Source organism: Rhinolophus ferrumequinum, chromosome 22 (genome assembly GCF_004115265.2).
Source record: "Rhinolophus ferrumequinum isolate MPI-CBG mRhiFer1 chromosome 22, mRhiFer1_v1.p, whole genome shotgun sequence".
NCBI classification, from domain to species: Eukaryota; Metazoa; Chordata; class Mammalia; order Chiroptera; family Rhinolophidae; genus Rhinolophus; species Rhinolophus ferrumequinum.
In genome coordinates, this window is record NC_046305.1 from 21,172,222 (window position 1) to 21,194,223 (window position 22,002).

The window sequence follows — 22,002 nt, forward strand, 5'->3', positions numbered from 1 at the left end:
TCGATGTCAGTTACAGAGAGCACACACAGCTTGGTTAAGCTCAAAGTGGTTCTCCTTTTATGACAAATGATTATAATTATTAAATAATCAACAGAGAAACTGAGAAAGGAAATGCTCTCTGCATTGGGTTGCTAAGCAGGGCTGCGGTGCCAGGTTACCTGGTACAGGGTAAGGGCAGGCTCCCGTGGGAGGCAGAGCTAAGGGGAAAGGGGCAGAGCAAGGGAGGAGGTGAGGGAGAGTGAATGCGGGAGGTACAGGGCTCCTCTAAAGCACCTGAGGCCCTCGTTCCTATGGATCTGCCCTTCATTTTCCGATTACCCCAGTATCTTTCTCGGCCACATGAGTCAATAAACGCCCATTTCTGTTTAGGGGGAAAAAGTCTAAATAATAGCAAATATGAAGGAGCCTCTGCTCTTAGAGCTAGGAGGCAAGGCACCTAAAACCGGAAATGACTGATGACAATTCAATTTTTAGAAATAGTTTTTTGGGTTTTTTTTAAGCAAGAACGTTAAAGACACAGGCTATTGAAATCAATAAGCTAGAAAGACTTAAAGGAGAAATCAACATGCTCATAGGCAATGCTTGATTATCCCTCAGGGTGAATGGTGGAAGACAAAATAGATGATGATAAAGAAAATTCAAAAACCTAATTTTAACTAATAGTCCATCCTCTGAACTGTCAAAGTTAGCCTTGCCAATAAGTAGTGAACTTGACAAAGGATTGTTTCTCTTCATTGGGAGTCAGTGGGAGAGCAGAATTATGGACCACAAGGAAGGAAGAAGAGGGCCTGTCTGGAGAGTCCACAAGAGGGTAAGGGTAATAAGTAACAGCAAAGTGGATGTTAAGTCTCGGCTGCAATCATCTCTCCTCTTCAGATTCCCCAGATGACACTGGGGACATGAGGGATTTCTTTCTCTGTCTTGGGAACCATTTGGCCTCAGCCATTGGTTTACAGGAACTCTAGAGGAAATTCCCATACCTAGGGGGTTCCAAGAGGAAAAATGCCTTATGAGCAATGCTGGAAGGACATATTCCCTTGGCCCAGCCAGCTCCATTTATAAATACGACTTTCTGAATCTCTAGAGCCATTGGGCCAAAGTCCCCACTTTAAACTCTTTGCTTTTATACTCTCTCCTCTGAAATCCTATTGCAATTATTGTCATCATTCCTGTGGTCATTCACATCTTGGATGCTGGCTGTCCGTGAGCAAGGGACAAAACCTCGTATGTTAGTCATCCATCCTCATGGCTTAGGTGCTTGAAAACCCCCTTGGTAGGAGAACTCAAGTTGAGGAATTGTAAACTAAATGGGGAAATAGATCGGTGTACAGTGAAGAGCCATCAGGTATGAAAATAAGAATCGGCAACTTGATCAGAAAAGGCAACAACTGGTAAACAGAATTTGATGTGCATTAACATGAATATATCACGATAAAAAGGAGCTCTGGTCTGGTCTCTTCCCAGAGAATAGTCTGTGGCAATCCAGTACCCTGGCAGCAAGGAGCTGGGCGGGCGCTGTCCCCCGGAGGACGTTTGGGAATTTGTTGTGCAGAACGGTCCTGCTCGAAATGCCAACACTGCCCTATGGAGAGAGGGTGAAATGTTTTCTTCCACATTCATAATAGAGCTGACGTCCCTCTCGGCCTATGGGGGCACAGAACAGCCCTTCTTCTCTCATTAGAAGCAATGCCAAAACCATCCCCCCTTTCCCCTGGGCCCCAGAAAAGTGCCTCTCATGGCAGGGAAAGGGCTCCTTCCAGGGCCCCTGTGCGAGCCCCACCCACCCCCACCCCTTACCACCTGGTCTCAAATGTGAGCGTGGAGGAGCCTCCTGTGCCCCAGTCAGGTTCAGGCAAGATGTACCGTCAGTTCCAAGCCCTGTCACCCCCACACCCCTGGAACCCGGAGGAAGAACGGGAGGTGGAGCAGGTTAGAACACATCACTGCTCCTGTGCAGGGTGACCAGTTTTCCGGCATGGACTCTGACCTACATGACAAGTTGGGGCAGTTTCTCTCCACGTTCGTGCCACTATAACCCCTCCTGCAGGCCCAAGGGCAGGTACTGGGCTTTGGGCCTGGATACAGCAAGCCCCTCAGAACTTCCGGAAGTACAGGCAGACCTCTAACCCCTCGATGCCAGCACGCTGTCTCTGATGGAAGAAACAAGAGGTGGACTATGGGACTGTTATAATGATAGTTCAGCAGCAGCTGTAAACTTCCCTCTAAGACACTGATTCCAAAGGTGAGGCATGGAACCCACACCAAGTAAACCTGAGGGCTGAACTAAACTTCTGTCAAACTAGTCTGAATTTCCTGCTGTGAGGTGTCCATGGCTTGTGTCCACAGCTCATGTGTGTTTGTTCATATCTCCATGGCAACTCCTCTCTCGTTCCAGTCAACATCCTGTCCCTGTAAATCACAGGACTGGCTGGGGCAAACCAGCCAGGCCTAAGGGCGGGGGTGGGGGTGGTCTGCTGAATCTGGGTCAGAAGTGATACTCAGAACAGCCCAGGAGGGGAAGGCGGATGGTGGGGCTGCTGGCTGTGGTGCTCGGTGGGCCCCACACTTGTCCACGGAGGGGCTGCATGCGGGGCCAAGCCAGGAAGAGGAGATGGGCTGAGCATCTGGGGGAGCAGATGGGCCGGAGAAATGGCTGCTGGAGATGGTGACAAAGGCTTGGCAAGTGGGACCTGATACAGTTTATTTTTAAGTGGGGGAGAAGCTAAAAAAAGAAACTGGGTGGGATTGAGCAGCTGGACAGAGTTCTTCCAAACAATCACTGAAGCTTTTCATTTTCTAATACAAATGCTCACCATAGGGTAAGAGAGGATGAGGAAGGAAATGGCAAGGCGGGAGATGACCCCATGGGCCGTAAAGATGAGGCCACCAACAACAAAACAATTCTAGCTCTTATGAATGAGAAGTGTGGCCAGAGTGAAACACTCAGGGTCTGGAGGACTCCAACTCCAAAGTCATTCCAGGGCACCCTGTGCCATCTCTGTACCAACCTGCCAGGACAATGCTTCCCTTGCTTCCTTTCTCAAGACACTCTGGTCATTTCTGTTTCGAAGTCTCTGGTTTACCAGTTACCCGTCTCCCTCATATTCCTAGCAGCACGGTAAGTTCCTGAAGGATGGGGCGGCTTTTCTTCAATCTGCATCACACGACCCACGCATATTCTGTGCGTGCTCTGTGATCATCCTGTCTCTCTCTTTGCCCTAAATAAGCTAGGTTCCATCCCATCCTATGTCCAAGCCAAATGAGTACCTGAAGGCACTCAGAAAGCCATGCTTCCTTCCTTCTTGTAAGTGTACGGAGCTTCAAAAAATATCTGGTCAATGAAGTTACATTTTCCAAACTCTGGTTGCTACTTAGATCTAAGCAATGCATTCTCCTGAGAGAGAATCAAATATCTACAGTAATGAAGGCAAAGCCAGTTTTACTTCCATGGACAAGTCCAGCTTAGTTAAAAACAACAGAGGCTATATTGTGGAAAGGAAACCACTGTCAGGACAGAATATAAAGAGACATAATGGTCTCCTACAGGCAAAGGTGTCAGACAGGGGTGTATTTACCTCCTTATTTGTTTAATCTGTATATAAACATATATGAAAAACTGGGCTAGACTCAGAGGAAGGAGGAGTGAAAACTGGTGGAAGAAATACCAGTAACTTAAGATATACAGATAACACATCTTACTAACAGAAAGTACTTAGAATAGGAATAATCAAATAGATCAATGCAACAGAATAGATCCCCAAAATGAACTCATGTATATTTGGATGTTTATTATATATTAAAGGCGATCTTTCAACTCACTGGGGAAGTATGGACCATTGAATAAAATTATTTTAAAATGTAAAAACCATTCTTAGTTGTAGGCCACACAAAAACAGGCAATAGTTCAGATTTGGACCACCGGCCATAGTTCACCAACTCCTGCTCTATTCTATTTTTGGTGTCTGCCTTAAAGGAACACTTATACATATGCACAAGGAGACATGAATAGACATCTTCATTGCAGCTGTATTTGCAGAAGAAAAAATTGGAAAAACAACTACATTTTCAACAATAGAAGAATAGCTAAACAAATTGTGATATATCTATACCATGTCCAATTATACAGATCTACACTAATATAGAAACATTTTCAAAACATACCAGGAAAAGGAAAAAAAGTACAAATTTTCAGAATATTCATACCTTTCTTAGAACACGCGCGCGCGCGCACACACACACACACACACACACACACAGTAGTAAATTATGGAAGGCTATACTCCAATCTGGTAACAATGATTACCTCTTATGGGAGGAAAATTAGTGAGGTGTGTTTGTTTGGGGGGATGGGTATCTTATATGACTTCAGTCTTAACTGCATTTTTTTAAGAGCATGTGGTCATGAATGACTTAATCAATTAAAAAGAATAACAAAAAAGGAAATCTAGGAATCTTTCCACTAAATGACCTTAGACCTTAGCCACCTCCCCTGAGTACAAAGAGTCAAGGCACATGGGTGGGAAGATGGAAGCCAGATGACTATCATACCCAAGTTATGGCTGCTCGTGGTACTTGGGTCTCCCTCTCCAGGCAGCACTGAGGTCCCTTGGGACTATTAAATAAGCCTAGGATGTGACAGCTGTGGCCTCAGCTATATGCTGTTCAAAAATAAAAACAATAGCATAGGGCAACGCCTGCTTTTTGATCAAACTTGATATTTAAAAATCTAAAACTGACAAACAGGTAAAGCATTGCAAAATGATTCACCAAGTGATAGCACAGAAAACTCTTCCAGTGACATCCAGTTAAACACAGTAGATGAGACATCTCTGCTCCCTTCCTAAACCCCATTAAAATACAAGTAAACATTTGAAAAGGTAGAAATCCACAGACAAGGAATAGAAGAGAGATGAGTAGCAGGTGAACAAAGTCAACCCATTTTTGTAAAAGAGAAAGTAGGTAAGGAATTAACAGAGCTAAGATACCTGAATACCAAAGAGAAGAAAGTCATTCATACACCAGGTCCCCAGAGGGCCCAGCCATTGGCGGCACCATATACCACAGATGGCAACAGTAAACCATGTAGGAAAAAACAGGGAGGTTGGTTAAAAATTCAGGTAATGAGCACAAAGACCCCAGGTTTCCCTTTTTCTCCACTCCCACGATGTGTTTTTTTTTCATGACTAAATTGCATCAGAGAGACTATAAACTCAGAGACAACATTTACAGTGACATTTCAGAATACAAATACCAAAGATATTTGAATTAAACTTCTAGAGGAAAAAAAAAGATTTTATACAAAGAATCAAGAATCAAAATGGCATTTCTCAACAGTAAAGCTAAAATCTAAAAGACAAATCATATCTTCAAATTGTTCAGGAGAAATTACTTTTCAACCTAAAATTCAGTGCTCTGATGTTCAATTAATCATGAAGGTAGAATAAAGGCAGGTTTTGAAAATACAAGGTCTCAAAAAAACAAATTATCACCATGGTCCTTTTCTAAGGAAGCTACTAAAGGATGTGCTCCACCAAATTAAAGTGAATGGGAAAAAACAAGAAGGAGATCTGGGGCCCAAGACATAGGGATTTAGCACAGGAAAGAGAAGAAGGGAAGTGTCAGGACAACAGCTGTACAGCAGATCTAAATAGAAATAAACCAGATGTGAAAGGAGGATGGCAGGACTTCAAGAGAGATTCTCCAGGAAAAGAAAAGAGCTGACAGATGACCAGATGTATCTGACCACATAGAAAATACTTCTAAGGACTTTTCAATTTTACAGGAGAGATTAGAAAGAAATGGTGACAGTAAACTACTAATCAAACAAAAAAAAGGCAAGGCAATTCTTTTTTTTTTTTTAATTTATTGGGGTGACAATTGTTAGTAAAATTACATAGATTTCAGGTGTACAATTCTGTATTACATCATCTATAAATCCCATTGTGTGTTCACCACCCAGAGACAGTTCTCCTTCCATCACCATATATTTGATCCCCCTCACCCTCATCTCCCACCCCCACCCCCCTTACCCTCTGGTAACCACTAAACTATTGTCTGTGTCTATGAGTTTTTGTTTCTCATTTGTTTGTCTTGTTCTTTTGTTGTTTTTGGTTTATATACCACATATCAGTGAAATCATATGGTTCTCTGCTTTTTCTGTCTGACTTATTTCGCTTAGCATCATACTCTCAAGATCCATCCATGTTGTCACAAATGTTCCTATATCATCTTTTCTTACGGCCGAATAATATTCCATTGTGTATATATACCACAACTTCTTTATCCATTCATCTATCGAAGGACATTTTGGTTGGTTCCATGTCTTGGCCACCGTAAACAAAGCTGCAATGAACATTGGAGCACACGTGTCTTTATATATAAATGTTTTCAGATTTTTTGGGTAGATACCCAGGAGTCGGATTGCTGGGTCATATGGTAATTCTATTCGTAATTTTTTGAGGAACCTCCACACTGCCTTCCATAGTGGCTGCACCAGTCTGCATTCCCACCAACAGTGTATGAGGGTTCCTTTTTCTCCACAGCCTCTCCAACACTTGTTACTATTTGTCTTGTTGATGATAGCCATTCTAACTGGGGTGAGGTGATATCTCATTGTAGTTTTTATTTGCATTTCTCTGATAATTAGTGATGTTGAACATTTTTTCATGTCTATTTGCCATTTGTATGTCCTCTTTGGAGAAATGTCTCTTCAGGTCCTCTGCCCATTTTTCAATTGGGTTGTTTGTTTTTTTTGTTGTTGAGTTTCATGAGTTCCTTGAACATTTTGGATATTAGCCCCTTATCGGAGGCACTGTGGCAAGGCAATTCTTAATCTGAGGGGGTGGGGGAAACAGTGGATTGAGAAGCGAAATGGGGATTATAGTATACTTTTAAAATTATTTATTTATTTCTATATTAACTGGTTTGGCAGTGAGTCACACAACATAGTGATAACACTGTAAACACTGAGTACTGATTTAACCAAAAATAGAGATATTATTATATGAGGAGGAGAAGTAAGAAGTAGGTCTAAGATGCAAAAACCTCATGTAGTTTTCAAGTAGTTATTATATGTAATTAATAAAGAAATTACAGAATATATTTTAGAAACAGGTAAATATCAGAAATAACTAAGAGAAGTGGAAGTTGTTGTTGACAGGGAGAAGAACACAGGAGTGGGAGGAATGGAGACGGCTCTCCTACTTATTCATCTAAATGAAGCCTTGTGGACTTCTGAACCATGAACATGTATTTCTGAAACTTTCTGGGTTTCCGTTCTTTCCACTGTAAATCAGGGATAATGATAACACTTACCTGTAAAGCTACTATTAAAATAACATGTAATAAGAGGGTAAAAATGCTTTCGTGAACATTCCCACTTCACTTGGACCGCTTTTTAAGAAGAGTTATTCCACAGACAGGTTAAGTGGAGCCACAAGTGAAACACAAGTTGCCCACAGCTGGGATGTCAATTAATCGAACGCCAGATACACACAAGCAGCAAGGAGACATGAAGTGAATGAGTGAGAAAGACTTCTAGTCTGAAATCAAGGAAGCTTAGAATAGGTCATGGGTTAACTCAGTTCGACTCCCTTCCTAATTGAACTAACCATGGGTTCTTAGACAAATTACTTGCTCCAGTCTCTAGTTTCCTCATCTGTAAAATTGGAGATAATAACACCTGCCCCGAAGGGCTGTTGTGACGGTTAAATAAAATAAGAAACGTGAAAGATCTTTTGCAGGAATTGATACATTTTCTTCTTTGGCAAAGGTTGGCAGCTACAACAGCCCCACAGGACTTTGCTCCTGAGAATGACAACTCTAACCTTCGATTTGTAACATAAATCAAGCATCCAGAGCCAGCCAATCAAAGCCTCCTGAGGGTAAGTCTATCCTGTTCTCTTTTCTATCAATAACCTTTATGAGACAATAATATGTTCTTTACTGTAGAAAAGGATGAAAATATAAATGAGCAAAAACAAGGGACTATGTATCACAAATAATCCCACCAGTAAGAGTTAACCACCATTAATGTTTTACTGTATAACTTTCCATACACTTTTCTGTGTTTGTGTGTAATTGTGAATAAAAATAAATTTTTATTTTACGTATTATTCTTTGGTCTTCATTTTCATCTTTTCTCACAGTGAAATTATTTCAACATCGCCAACTTTGACTAGATGCAGAGTCGGCCTGACAGATGTCCTGAACCTTTTGTAGTATCCTCTTTCCTGTCACCCTCGGGACAGACAGTGGCGGTTCCAGCATTTACTCCAGCTTATTGGGTGGACTGCTGGGTTGACACCAGAGGAAAATGCAAGAGCCACCTTAAATTGTGTGTGTTCAATACATGCTGGTAATCACAAGTGCATTGATGCCAACCCAGCTCGTCGCAAAACAAGGCCAGCAGCTGCTCCACAAGCTTTTTTAAGCAGTGTTTATTTCTAGGTCTTGGGAGGAATGTGAGATATTTTGGAAGTTCTGCATATTTCTGACTTCTCGGGGCTTTAAAAAATGAATATATATACATGCATATATACATACACGCATACACACGTATATGCATATACTACATAGACGTATGTGTATATGCAACACAGTCACAGCATACACATATAATACACATTGTACATAATACGTAAACACACATTGTAAATAAATACATACTGTAAAAATATTTTGCACTAAGTATGTACACATTACTTTGGGAAGAAGGGACCATCTCACTCTTCCACTGATAACAGGAACACTGGAAACCCAAGCTCTGCTACCTCCAACGGGTAATTTGGACTTTCTGGGAGAGAGATGAGACCCAGATTTGGAAAGCTTCAATATGTACATGGTAAGGTTTTGCTTTTGCTTTTTCCGAAGTTCATTGTGGAAAACTGCTCAGCACCAGACTGTGATTAGAGTAACCACCACTTGTCTATGCTGTAGAAGCAGAAATCAGGGACTGTCAGGTAAAGAGGCTAATCCCACAAGCCACCTAGAAAAGCCAGTTTCAACCATTTACATTCAAGCCATGGCTCTCATCTTTGGCTTAGTATTTTTTCCCCGGTTACAGTTCCCCAGGGTGAAAGTATGCCGTGCACTTAGCAGGGAGAGCGGGCAAGCAGCAAACGATGAGAGACTGACCCCTGCTTTGCTCAAACCTAAAGTGAGAGACACTGGAACGGCAGCAGAAGTCCCAGAGCTGGCCAGGCCCGGGGGCTGGTCAGTCCACAAGTAACTGAAAATGAAGTCTATTTCAAAGCCTTCCCTCTGTCAGACAGCAGACTCAGTAATGGAAAGTTAAAAAGATCTTGGAAATACTTTTGCCATACTAAACATACTTGAACTAAAAGGTAGACTTATTTACAGAGTTCTACCTCTGGGCCCAGAGGGGTAAGGCCCGGGTTCGGATCCCCACAGAGAAGAAAATGTATTGCACAGTGTGTTTCCTGCATCGTTAAAGAGCCTTCAGAGGGGAGACAATGGCGGGGGGGCACCAACAGGTCGTCATCCACCACGGAACACACTGTTCATAACCACAGGCACTGCTGTGTCCAGGCTGAGAGGCCCTGGTGAGCGCTACAAGCTGGCACAGCAGGCGAATGTGATGTGTAGGATTAATATGTTCATGTAATGCTCTCCTGTTAGGTGAAGTGGTTTGCAGTTCTGTATTTCTAAATGTGGCATCCAAAGCCCTTTATATGAAGGACGGTTTGGCCTCTCTCATCGCCTTTCCTTCATTGTCCCGCGTGACAGCCCCTCGTCTGTCATGTCAGCCTCCTCCCCTGACCATGGCGCTTCCATTCCTGACTTCAGGTGTGTGTGCATGTGCTCTTCTCCTGGCCTGTCTTCTCCTCTCTACTGACCTATCCAAATCCCACTCTTAATTCTTCAGAGTCCTACTCAAGCCCCAGCTCTTTAAATAAAGCGTTTCTAAAAGCTGAGCTCGCACTGACCACCCCCCCTCCCCATGAACATCAGCTGCCTCCATGACTCATTCTGGTCTCTGCACACAATGCCTTACACTGGTCCTCACCTGGTCTGTACCCGGGTTGCCTCTCCAACGAGATCACAAACCTCTGGGGGACAGAGAAGACGACTCACAGCTCCATCTCCCCCTGACAGCACTCTGACAAGGTGACACAGCCACCCTTTCACTTCACCTTCCTTGGCCCCCTGATGGCATCAATACCATTGACCACTCCCTCCACGAAATACCCTTTGTCTTGGTTTCTGTGAAATCACCCTCTAGATTTTCCTCCCACTTCCTGGCCTCTCCTCCTCCATCCAATTTCTAAATGTTGGTTCAGTCCCAGGCCACTGCCTTTTCTTCTCTTTCTGCACACTCCCTCTCTCTCTAGAAAGTCTCAAACATTCCCATGGCTCAAAAGATCGTCTATATGATCTCAAATATCTACCTTGCGCTTGGACCTTTCTCCTGAGCAATGCCTGTGAAGGCTAGCCCAGTCAGGATTTTTAATGTTTGTGAAGACAAGTCTATTTTTCATATAGGTCATTTAGCTCTTCATAGAGAAAAGCTCTTGTTCCATGGTTTTAGTGCCCCTTTAATCCAAAGCAGCCACTGTAAATATGACCATCCTGATAGGAGGCCAGCCAAGATAACTTTATTCATGCAGGAAATGGATTAATCATAGATGCTACAATTATATACTGTCTGACCTAAAGCACTGAAGGAGGCTGCAAAAAAAAAAAAAAAAAAAAAAGGAATTAGAAGGAAGGAATCATGTCTTTTGCTCAGAGTTCTCCAGTGCTCTGCAAATTGTCTGCCACACAGGGCATGGAAAGTTTTCTCTTCATAAATGAGCAAATTAAGAAATGAAGGACCAGGTTGACTGCCTAAGTGGGCCCAGTCTAGAAAGGGGTCTGATCTGGAGAAAGTGGCTTATCTACAGTGAGCACTTGACCTCCATTTGTGGAAATGAATCCAAGCAATGGAGGAATAGAAGACCATGAGTCACTGCCAAACAGATCAATGCTTCTCAGGCCAGTCTGCTCTGTCTGTGTTCCTTCAGTGAGTTAGCTGGGCTGGATCACTGAGCTCTAGTGAACGGGTTTTCTAATCAGGCCAACTAACATGCACATTTTGCCAGTCAGTGAGTTAGGACTCCACAGATCTAAGTAACCATTGGTTGACTTATGTTGATAATTTTACAATTATTCTTTTAAATGGACTGATCTCTCAAACTCTTGGGATTTCTGTAGCTACAGCTTTAAAAATCAAACTGATCAATTCAGCTGATAAAATAAATGGCTATCAACACAGAACCAGGGTCTTTGGGTTCTTTCTGACACACCAGAGCATCACATCCCTCCCAGAACCATCAGACTCACCCTCCGTGATTCTCACTGGAGGCACATTTGCTCAATGAAGTCTAGAAATAGAAATTTCCCTGCTTCAGAGAGGATATAAATCAGCTTAGCAGGACACTCTAGGGGCAAAGAAGAGGGGACAAGAGCAGGGGGAGGGAGACATATTTCAATTATTCAATGAAATGGAAATCAGGGTAGGGGTGGGTGAACAGCCTGAGATGCAGACTCTCTTTTGTGTAGGAATAACTGACATGCAGCCCGAATTTGTGTCTTCCTTCAAAGGAGAGATCAAATTGAGAATTGGCAAGAAGCAGTGTCACTCTACTGGTGCTTAAAAATGTTTCCACTTATTAAAAGATTTCGATGCTGAACACAAATTCTAACTCCCCGGGAGAGCACTTGTTTGTTTAGAGAAAAAGCATGTTGCTTCAGCGGTCAGTCCTCTGTGTCCACCCAGCTTGGGGCTTTGTGAAAATGCCTTTTGTCAGCTCCCCACCGCCCTGGGCCTCAATGAGTCACAACTGATAATCCCAGTCTCCCAAAGCAGCAGGGTACCAGGAAGGCTAATTCCTTGCTACCCCTTTCTTTACCAAATATATGTTGTGCTCTGAAGATTAAAATAGCATTCTGCCACAACTAGACCAATTAGTATCAACTCTGCTACAAAGTAAAATAATCTCCCTGCATAATGCTTAACAAGCCTCACTTTAGTAAGTTGTTCCAGTATTCAATCTATAGTCTTCATGCTGCTGCGTAATCCGATTTCCTCTTGTACTCCCCTCAGTGAAGTCACAGAATATCATTTTATTCATTCATTCACTCATTCAACAAAATATTTACTGCATGCTTACTCTGGGCCTGGCAATGTGGTAAATATCATGGATACAGATCTCTGGCCTCATGAGGCTTACATTTCAGTAAAGGAGCTAAGGATTAAACAAGTTGTATATATTGTATAAACATTGTACAAAAATGTTTCATTGCAACTGTGACAAGTACAGCACAAGAGACCACATACAAGGTGCCCCACATGAGTTATTAAATGAGACCGGATCAACTTAACCGGGTCAGAGAGGAGCACACAAACAAGGTGACATTCAAGCTGAAATTTGAAGGATGAATAGGGGTGGAGTAAAAGGAGAGAGAGCATCCTAGGAGATGGAAGCTGTGTGTGGGAGCTAAGGCGGGAGGGGCCAGGCATCTGGGGGAGGAGGGGCGTCAAGGATGAGGAGAGGTGCCAAGAGCCAGGTCAGGCAAGACCTCACATAAGTCATCTTAAATATTGTGAACTTAGTCCTGAGAAAATGGGATGCCACTAAGGATTTTAAGAAGGACAACGGACATGGTCAGGTTTCTGTTTGAGAAGCATCACTCAGCACTATGAGGATAATGAATAGAAGAAGAGAAAAGGGGGAAGCAGGGAAACAAGTTACAAGCTATTTGGTGGACCTGGCAAGAAATGAGAACAGTTGGATGAGAATGACTCAGTGGAAATGGAAATGCAAATGCAAATGCAAAAATAATAATAATAATCATTAAGATCTACTTAGGAGGTAGAATGTACAGTACATACAGGAAGAACTGAAACAGAGGGGGCACAGAGGGCACCTTGATGGTTTGGGCTTTGAGTAACTACATAGATGATGGTGCCATCTGCAGAAACAGAGAATGCTTGAGGGAAAGGAGCCAGTCAGAAGGACTGAGGGATAAGGGCACACAAGTTCAGTATTACACATGCTAAGTCTGAGACATCTGTGACATATTTGAGTGGAGACATTCAGTAGCCAGTTGGATATATATGCCATTAATGAAGATCATTCTAAATTATAGCAGAGTCCAACACTCGACATTCCTTTAATTTTTTCTAGAAAAGGGGCATATTCTAGAACTGCACTGCTCAAAATGGAAGTAGCTAGCCACACGAGGGCTACTTAGATTTAGGTGAATTAAAATTAGATAAATTAAAAAATTAGTTTCTCAGTTGCTCAACATGGCTATTGCACTGGACGTGCAATGGAGATTTCCATTATAGAAGGATGTTCGATCAAATAGCCCAGCCTAGAATATCAGAGGGCTTTCCATTCACAACACAGCTCTGACTAGTCTTTCCATGAGTGTTCAACTGTTATTCTAAGAATACCAAGAAACAGAACCCTACTGGACTTTATGTCCCAGACAAAGCTTTGAGGCTGAAAATGAAGAAGATATGAGAAAGAAGGAAGGATAATCCTTGTTATTCAGATGTCTTTCAATCTATCTTTAAAAAACAGATGAAGGACGAATACCATGGAGAGAGTGCATGAGGTGGGTGGGGCGTGAACTCACAGTGTAAACACACTATCAGGTCAATTAGGGAGACTGAAGTCAGCTGAAAGTAGGAGCCAAGGAGGCAGTAAGTCTTTATTTGGATTTTGACAAAAGAATGGGAAATGGATTCATGAAAAGAGAGAGAGAGAAGGAGGGTAACTCAAGTGAGGAAACAGTTTATTTGAAAGGTTATGTAGCTTTGGAATGCCAGTCATGTGTTTCTGAAGGAAAAAATCTGTGCTGCACTGTATACGAAGCAGAGTGAATGGAGGGAGAGTCCTTGGGTGGACAGGTGGAAGCACAACTTAAGAATCAACCCAGTTTGAATGTCAAATATATATATATATATATGTATGTGTATATATATATATATATGTGTATATATATATATATATATATTTATATATATATTCACAGGATGTAAAGTACAGCACAGGGTATATAGTCAATGGTATTGTAACAGCTGTATACGATGTCAGAGGGGTAGTAGGTGGGGGCGGGGGGTTATCACTTTGTGAGGGGTGTAAATGTCTAACTATTACATCGCTTTGTGCACCAGAAACTAAAAGGAAAAAAAAAGAAAAAGAACAGAATCAACCCAGTTTGGAAGCACTAATTGTGTACTGACTTAATACCGCAGCTAATTCAGACACTGAGCTAACCATTGGGGATATAAATAGTAATGGGATCTCAACCTTGCTGGAGCAGCGCCTAGTCTAAACAGCCATCACCAACCCCAGGCTGTCATGATGGATGATAGGTCATAAAAACAGGTTTTACAAAATATGTTCTTGCTCAGTAAATATGTACACTAAACATATTTGCAATACACAGGACATACATCTCACTCAAAAATGCATATTCAAAAAGTACTGCACTCCTAGGTGCCTTACGTGTGGGCAGAAGCTCAAATGAGGTAAACACGTGAGGGTCCTGGAATGGGCCATGATGGGACAGAGCACACCTTCAAGGGCTTCCCCTGTAAGTGTTTCCACTGTCTTCATTCATTTTTAACCAAAATTACCAAGCCATGGGCTACACAACACAGTTTGGGTTACTTTTTTTAACATTTTAGATTTTTAAAATGTATTCATAACGTGAGCCAGGGCTCAAAGTTTGTAGAGCACTGCCTAACATGAAGTTCAAGGTCAGTGTTAGACCTCCATGAAGGAACATAGAAGTGTTTCAGCCTGGGCTTAAAAGAATTCTCTGGCTTTCACAGGTGGTCACTGGGTTTCAGACTTCGGGGAAGACTGCTCTGACTTCAGGATGAAGTTTGAAACCTTTATGATAACATCTTTTATGGTTTTTCTTCCTGGTGCGTACTTGTAGCCATGATTTTCATTGAATTCCATTTTCTATTAGAATTCACTGACATTTCTTTTCTGCTGATTGCTGGGTACTGCTGCTGAATAAAATATTTATCTTTAAACATGCATAAGTATATTTAAATTCCTTCAGATGTGTTATTTTGCTATGTACTTTGTATCAGTTTTTATTGAAACAACTTTCCACCTGTACTATGGCTAGCCTTACAGAAAAACACTCAAGTGAATCCTATTTTGGTAGTGTTGGTTTAAAAAAATATATTCGCTTTTGTTGCTGGGGAAATTTATCCACATTAATCATTTCCCAGTAAATTTCTTGTGTTTTATTGCCTGCCGTGAACACTTATGCCAGCATATTTCTTTTTAGCTACTTTTTTCAGGGTTATAGAATATTGCTGCATACTCAGAACTGATGATTTCCTACAAGATTCTAATACATCACATGCCACATTTACATGATAAAACATTTATAGTTTAAAACCACTTAAAATGTGTAAAGAAAAGTGCTTAATTAATTTTCCAAATCATTTTTTTGCAGAGTTGGAATGTGTCTGAAACCCTTCGCTGTTTTATATGCTACTGTAACAGTACCTACCTATCGAATTAGCACAGATTAGAATACCAGTACTACTCAGTCTAACTATTACATCGCTTTGTCTAACTAGTAGTATGTACCAGTACTACTCAGTACTGGTGAGGGCATTCCCACACACTGTTGGTAGGGATGGAAATTGGCACACCCTGTCTACAGGGCAGTTAAGAAAGAGTTACACAGTATGTATGGCAATGCTTAAAGGTGAGAAAAACCTTGAACTTAGCAATTTTACAGACAAGAATTCATACTGGTTACGCTATTCACCTTAATGCAGTTGATAAGTGGGAAAAAACCAGAACACTATGACTGTTAATAACAGGAGACTAAATACATCATGGCACATCCAATAATGAAATTCCATATAGCCATTAGAAATAGTAGAGTTAGAAATAGATTTGGTCACATAGAAAGGTGGTCCTGATAGAATCATATCTCTGGAATAATAGCATTTGTTTTAAATGTTTTTTGCGCATAGATATGCACATGTACATGTGTGCGTATGTGTGTCTATATGTAGAAAATATTTAGAAGAATGGGTATTCACTGTGGCTTCTGTTGAGGCATTTTTCTCTTCTTTTAATTCTTGTCTGAATGTTCTAATTTTTATATAATAAAAATAAGAATCTTATTGTTAAAATATTTATTTTTTAAAAATAGCTACAGAAGTCTCGTTTTTACTATCCTACCTCTAGGCACAGGGGCTTTGAACCAATCTGGCAAGAATGACACACGGTGCACTGAATCTGATGACCGCCTTCCCTCCCAAACCTAGCCCACCTGGCTCAGGTGTCCCCTACCACACGAGCAAGGTTCCTGCTCACCAAGCTATCCTGGATGCATGGGGTCTCCACAAGTCTCCGGACTCCATTCTCCACGGTGACTCCCAGCCAGTTGAGGGCGGCCCAGCACCACAGGTAGTCGTACCCACCATGCCAGTAGCTCACAAATGCAAAAGTCATTGCAGTGGAAAACAGTGTCCCCAGCAGGCCATGCTGGGACCCGCCCACTGGAATGTACACATACCTAGAGAAAGAAGAGGCTGTTAGGAGCCATGCAGAGGGCTGTCCCCACAATAAAATCTGTCCCCAGAGTTGATATTCACTGTGTGCAGATCCTTCCCCACTTCCAAGAGGCCACAGAGCACTCCTTGAATTCTTCATCACATCACGCAAGGAGCTGGCAAAAACACAAGCCTCAGCTCTGCGGGGGTTTAGGTTAAATGAACACACAGGCAAAAGAACTCTCATCACCAAACCAAACAGCACTTACAAGAGGCAGATGAGGAGGAATGAACTTAAGAGTTTTTAAAAGGGATGCGCCCAACCCTGGAAACCCAATTACAGAATGGCAATTAAGCTTCTGCTCCATGGGGACACCAACATTCAAGGCAGGTATGTATTTTACAGCTCAAACTATTAAGTTTATGGTAAACCCAGTATTTAAGCACAATTGCTGAAATAGCGGGCGCTGGGCACAGAAGAGGGGTGCAAGGCCGGTTCCTCCAGCATTCCAGGCAAGTTGCCCAGAAGCAGCAGTGAATTTGCAAGTGAAGAGAAAAGCTCTGTCTCACAGGTCAGCCAAATTGTCACCCGAACTGCACAGCCATCCCCTGGGTCTGTTCTCTACTGCTGAGAAGGCTCTCTGACTGCATATAAGCATGACCATGTTCTTCCATCAGTATTTTTCTGCTAGAGTTGGACAAAACTCACACTGTAGGTTGGTAGGATCTGGAGACCTAAGCACACACCCTTTGCAATTTGTCCTTTTTGTATGTTATTTTTTGTAGGAAATTGTATTTTGAAAATCATTTTCAAATAGAACAATCTTATAGATAAGCCCAAAATATAAAAATAAAAACCACTCCCCAATCAATAAATATTTCAAAAAACCCGCATGATTTTAATGACTTTAAAATGTCCTCCTTCTCAAATATACTCCAGTTCAGATAATAAATTATACAAGCAGCTTGATAGCCCCATTTTATGGGTGAGAAAACTGAGGCTGAGAAGTTAACTGGACCCAGGCTCACAGCCAGGAAAGGGAAGAGCCACATTGCTGCATCTATGGCACCAAAGTTAATGTTTTCCATTAGGCCTCTGGGTTTATACTGAAAACTCTCTATGCAACACCCCAATCTGAAACAAACCAGAAAGAATGGGAGAATGTAGCCACTTCAGATATAAGTGAAGCAAAGAAAATACTTTCTCTTGTGCAAAAAAGACCATCCTGACAATCAAATTAGCAAATATGTATCAAGCACATACTACAGGTGAAGGGATCCTCCATCTGCTGTTGAGCATTTATTTAGACCTCTGGGCAGTCCTGGCATTACCGGAAAACACAGAGTCTTAAGATATTGTTCCTGCCAAAAGGATAGGTATAGCAGGTTGAGAAACAGTAACAAGCAAGAACGTTAAAAGCTACGTGATATGGTATAAAGTAGACCAGGAGGGTTTAAGAACGGGGAGAAGAAGGGGGTGAGTGGAGGCAAGTGGGATAGGGGAGGCTTAACGGCAAAAGTCCCCACCTTGGCAAGGCTGAGAGGATGAGTTTTGCCAGGCAAAGGGGAGAAAGATGGGTACTACCACCCGACTTAGAAGGGCTGGGCAACAAGCCAGAAAAATCTGACAGCCCCAGGCACAGTGATTTTCTTTGGTGTTCTGCTGCCCCCTAGGGGCTACTTTGTTATTGGGGAAGGCTACCGTACTCAGCAGAAAACTGCATGTAAAGAAAAGGTAGGGTGGTCAAACCAATTTCAAAGGTATGAGGAATGACTGCTGTTTACAGACACTTTGCAGATAATTGTTTTACAAGACAAGTTAATACTACTATGAATACTCTTCTCACCTAACATAACATGTTTCATGTTGAGATCTTTATTGTATCTCACTAATGTTAAAATGAGCTGCACTACATATACTATGTATTAGAAAAGCGTAGAATAAAAACCTGTCATTATCCATCCATACCAATGGTTCTAAATATTGGATCCAATACTCCAAAAAGGATGTGTTTTCAAGCTTGTAATGAGGAAGCATCAAACCCCATAATTACATGCTCAGTTATTTTAGGCATCTTGGCACTATGGCTTTGTTACTTTGCCTTTGAAATGACAGCTGACAAAAATCCTTTCATTGTAGAAATTCATATATGGCAGGTCTCCAAGGACACGAGGCTGCTTGTTTTAAACCAGAAGAGGGTATGGTTTCCAGACTGGAAGATAAAAATCCCTTCTCCACTCTCCCTTTCTAAAAGGCAGCAGGTTCGGCAAGGAGAGGGAATGGGGTATTTCCTTTTACAGATTCTACAACTATTGTGTCAGCTCCATGATTAACAAAAACAGAAATATGTCTTTCTTTTAGAAAAGCAGTAGTATGACCCTACTTACTGCGTTCCACTGCACAGTGAAATTGATTTCCCAAAGGAAGAAAGCACCACCTTCTCAGCAACGCAAAAATAAAAGATTTCTTCTTTTCAGTGACTGTACGAGCTTCAGTTTACCCAACGCCTGCCCCTGACAGGCCAGCTTCATGTGGTCACCGCCTGCAGAAAATGCTACTTGAGAAGTTGGCACCATCTGCAGCCACCTTCTTAATTTAAAACCCTCTCACAGAATCTATGCAACACAGCCAACTCCCAACTCAGGAGAGTAACCTGCATAAAATGTAGATGTTATTAATAACATCTGTGCTTTATTGAATGTCTATGAGCCAGGTGCTTTATATATACCATTTCTAACCATTAAAACAACCTTGCAAGGAACTAATGACTAGGCCCATTTTACACAGGAGAGGTGAAATCTGAACCTAGGCTGTTCTGGTTTCAGAACTCCCAGGCCTGTGCGCTATTATGCCATTTATTATAATGGGACCATTTCTTGATGATATGCTCCTCTTATTCAAGCAAATCTTCCACGTAGTCTCCACAGAAACATCCACTCGTATTTTATAACTAAAGAAATGTTCTTTGTAGGAAAGGAATCTTGCTGGGGAGAAAGGTGCTTATTGTTTACAAAGGAGTCTGGGCCAAGGAGCTCAGAGGTATATGGCATTTGCCACGGATAACGTGCACTATTTTACCCAAATTTGTGAGGGAAAAATGAGGATGCGCATTATACATGGGCAGCGCTAATTTCGTGTCTATATAAATGTTTTTAATTCTTTTATTTCTGCTTATGAGTTAAAAGTGTAACTCTAGACATCAATAACGATATCCGTATGCAGAGTAATACCCTGGAAAACCATAATTGGTTTTGTTGACCTTACGACGAACCTGCAACGACTAAGAAGAGTTCTTGGTCCTCTATAAAGCGTAAATACCGTAAATTTGGTACCGATACATAAAAGTTCTTGTACCTTGTATCTATTCTTGTGTTTTGTAATTATTCGTTACATAAATTTTCTTGTACCATAATATATTAAAAAACTAAATGCTAAAATTCCTTTATAATACAAAAAACAAGTACCTAAATGTAAACAAATAAAAATTTGAATTAAAAATTTTTAAATGAAAGATTTTTGGTAAGGATAACACAAAAAAAGAAAACTACAGACCTATATCTCTGATGAATACAGATGCAAAAATCCTAAACAAAATTCTAGCAAATCGAATGCAGCAATACATTAAAAAGATTATTCATCACGACCAAGTGGGGTTTATCCTAGGGGCACAAGGATGGTTCAACATACGCAAATCCATCAATGTGATACATCACATAAACAAAACAAAAGGACAAAAATCATATGATTATATCAATTGATGCAGAAAAAGCATTTGACGAGATACAACATCCATTTATGATTAAAAGACTTAATAGGTATAGAAGGAAAATACCTTAACATAATAAAGGCCTTATATGACAAACCCTCAGCTAATCTCATAATTAACAGTGAAAAACTGAAGCCCTTTGCTCTACGTTCAGGAACACAACAGGGCTGTCCCCTATCACTGCTGCTTTTCAACATAGTGTTGGAAGTCCTCGACAGAGCAATCAGGCAAGAGACAGAAATAAAAGGCATCCAAATTGGGAATGAAGAAGTTAAATTGTCACTCTTTGCAGATGACATGATGCTATACATAGAAAACCCTAAAGACTCAACCAAAAAGCTATTAGAAACAATCAATGAATACAGTAAAGTTGACGGCTACAAAATCAACGTACAAAAGTCCATTGCGGGCTGGCCCGGTGGCTCAGGTGGTTAGAGCTCCATACTCCTAACTCTGAAGGCTGCTGGTTCGATTCCCACATGGGCCAGTGGGCTCTCAACCACAAGGTTGCTAGTTCAATTCCTCGAGTCCCACAAGGGATGGTGGGCAGCGCCCCCTGCAAATAAGATTGAACACAGCACCTTGAGCTGAGCTGCCGCTGAGCTCCCAGATGGCTCAGTTGGTTGGAGTGCATCCTCTCAACCACGAGGTTGCCAGTTCGATTCCTCGACTCCCGTGAGGGATGGTGGGCTGCGCCCCCTGCAACTAGCAATGGCAACTGGACCTGGAGCTGAGCTGCGCCTTCCACAACTAAGATTGAAAGGACAACAACTTGACTTGGAAAACAAGTCCTGGAAGTACACACTGTTCCCCAATAAAGTCCTGTTCCCCTTCCCCAATAAAATCTTTTTTTAAAAAAAAGTCCATTGCATTCCTATGTACTAACGATGAAATTTCAGAAAAAGAAATAAAAAAACAAAAAACAGTTCCTTTTGCAATTGCAGCAAAAAGAATAAAATACCTAGGAATAAACTTAACCAAGGATGTGAAAGACCTATATGCTGAAAAGTATAAGACATTTTTTTTAAAAGAAATTGAAGAAGACACAAAGAAATGGAAAGATATTCCATGCTCATGGATTGGAAGAATAAACATAGTTAAAATGGCCATATTACCCAAAGAAATATACAGATTTAATGCAATCCCCATCAAAATCCCAATGGCATTTTTTAAAGAAATAGAACCAAAAAAATTATCAGATTTGTTTGGAACTACAAAAGACCCCGAATAGCCAAAGCAATCTTAAGAAAAAAGAACAATGCTGAAGGTATCACACTCCCTGACTTTAGCTTGTACTACAGGGCAACAATAATCAAAGCAGCATGGTATTGGCAGAAAAACAGACATGTAAACCAATGGAATAGAATTGAGAACTCAGAAATAAAACCACACAAATATGGACAGATAATTTTTGACAAAGAAGCAAAAAACACACAATGGAGAAAAGACAGCCTCTTCAATAAATGGTGCTGGCAGAACTGGAAAGCCACGGGCAAAAGAATGAAACTGGACTGCTATCTGTCACCATGTACCAAAATTAATTCAAAATGGATCAAAGACTTAAGCATAAGACCTGAAACAATAAACTGCATAGAAGAAAACACAGGTACTAAACTGATGGGCCTTGTGTTCAAAGAGAATTTTATGAATTTGACTCCAAAGGCAAGGGAAGTAAAAGCTAAA

At 41.4% G+C, this 22,002-nt stretch overlaps 1 protein-coding gene across 3 annotated transcripts in view; it reads right to left on the bottom strand.

The window, feature by feature from the left end:
- Positions 1–22,002, bottom strand: part of HHAT (hedgehog acyltransferase) — a 255,303-nt gene that overhangs the window by 54,230 nt on the left and 179,071 nt on the right. For all 3 annotated transcript variants that reach the window (XM_033094166.1, XM_033094165.1, XM_033094167.1), the window contains one exon: positions 16,374–16,575. In XM_033094166.1, coding sequence (XP_032950057.1) covers positions 16,374–16,575 — 202 coding nt within the window. The remainder of the gene's footprint in view (positions 1–16,373; positions 16,576–22,002) is intronic.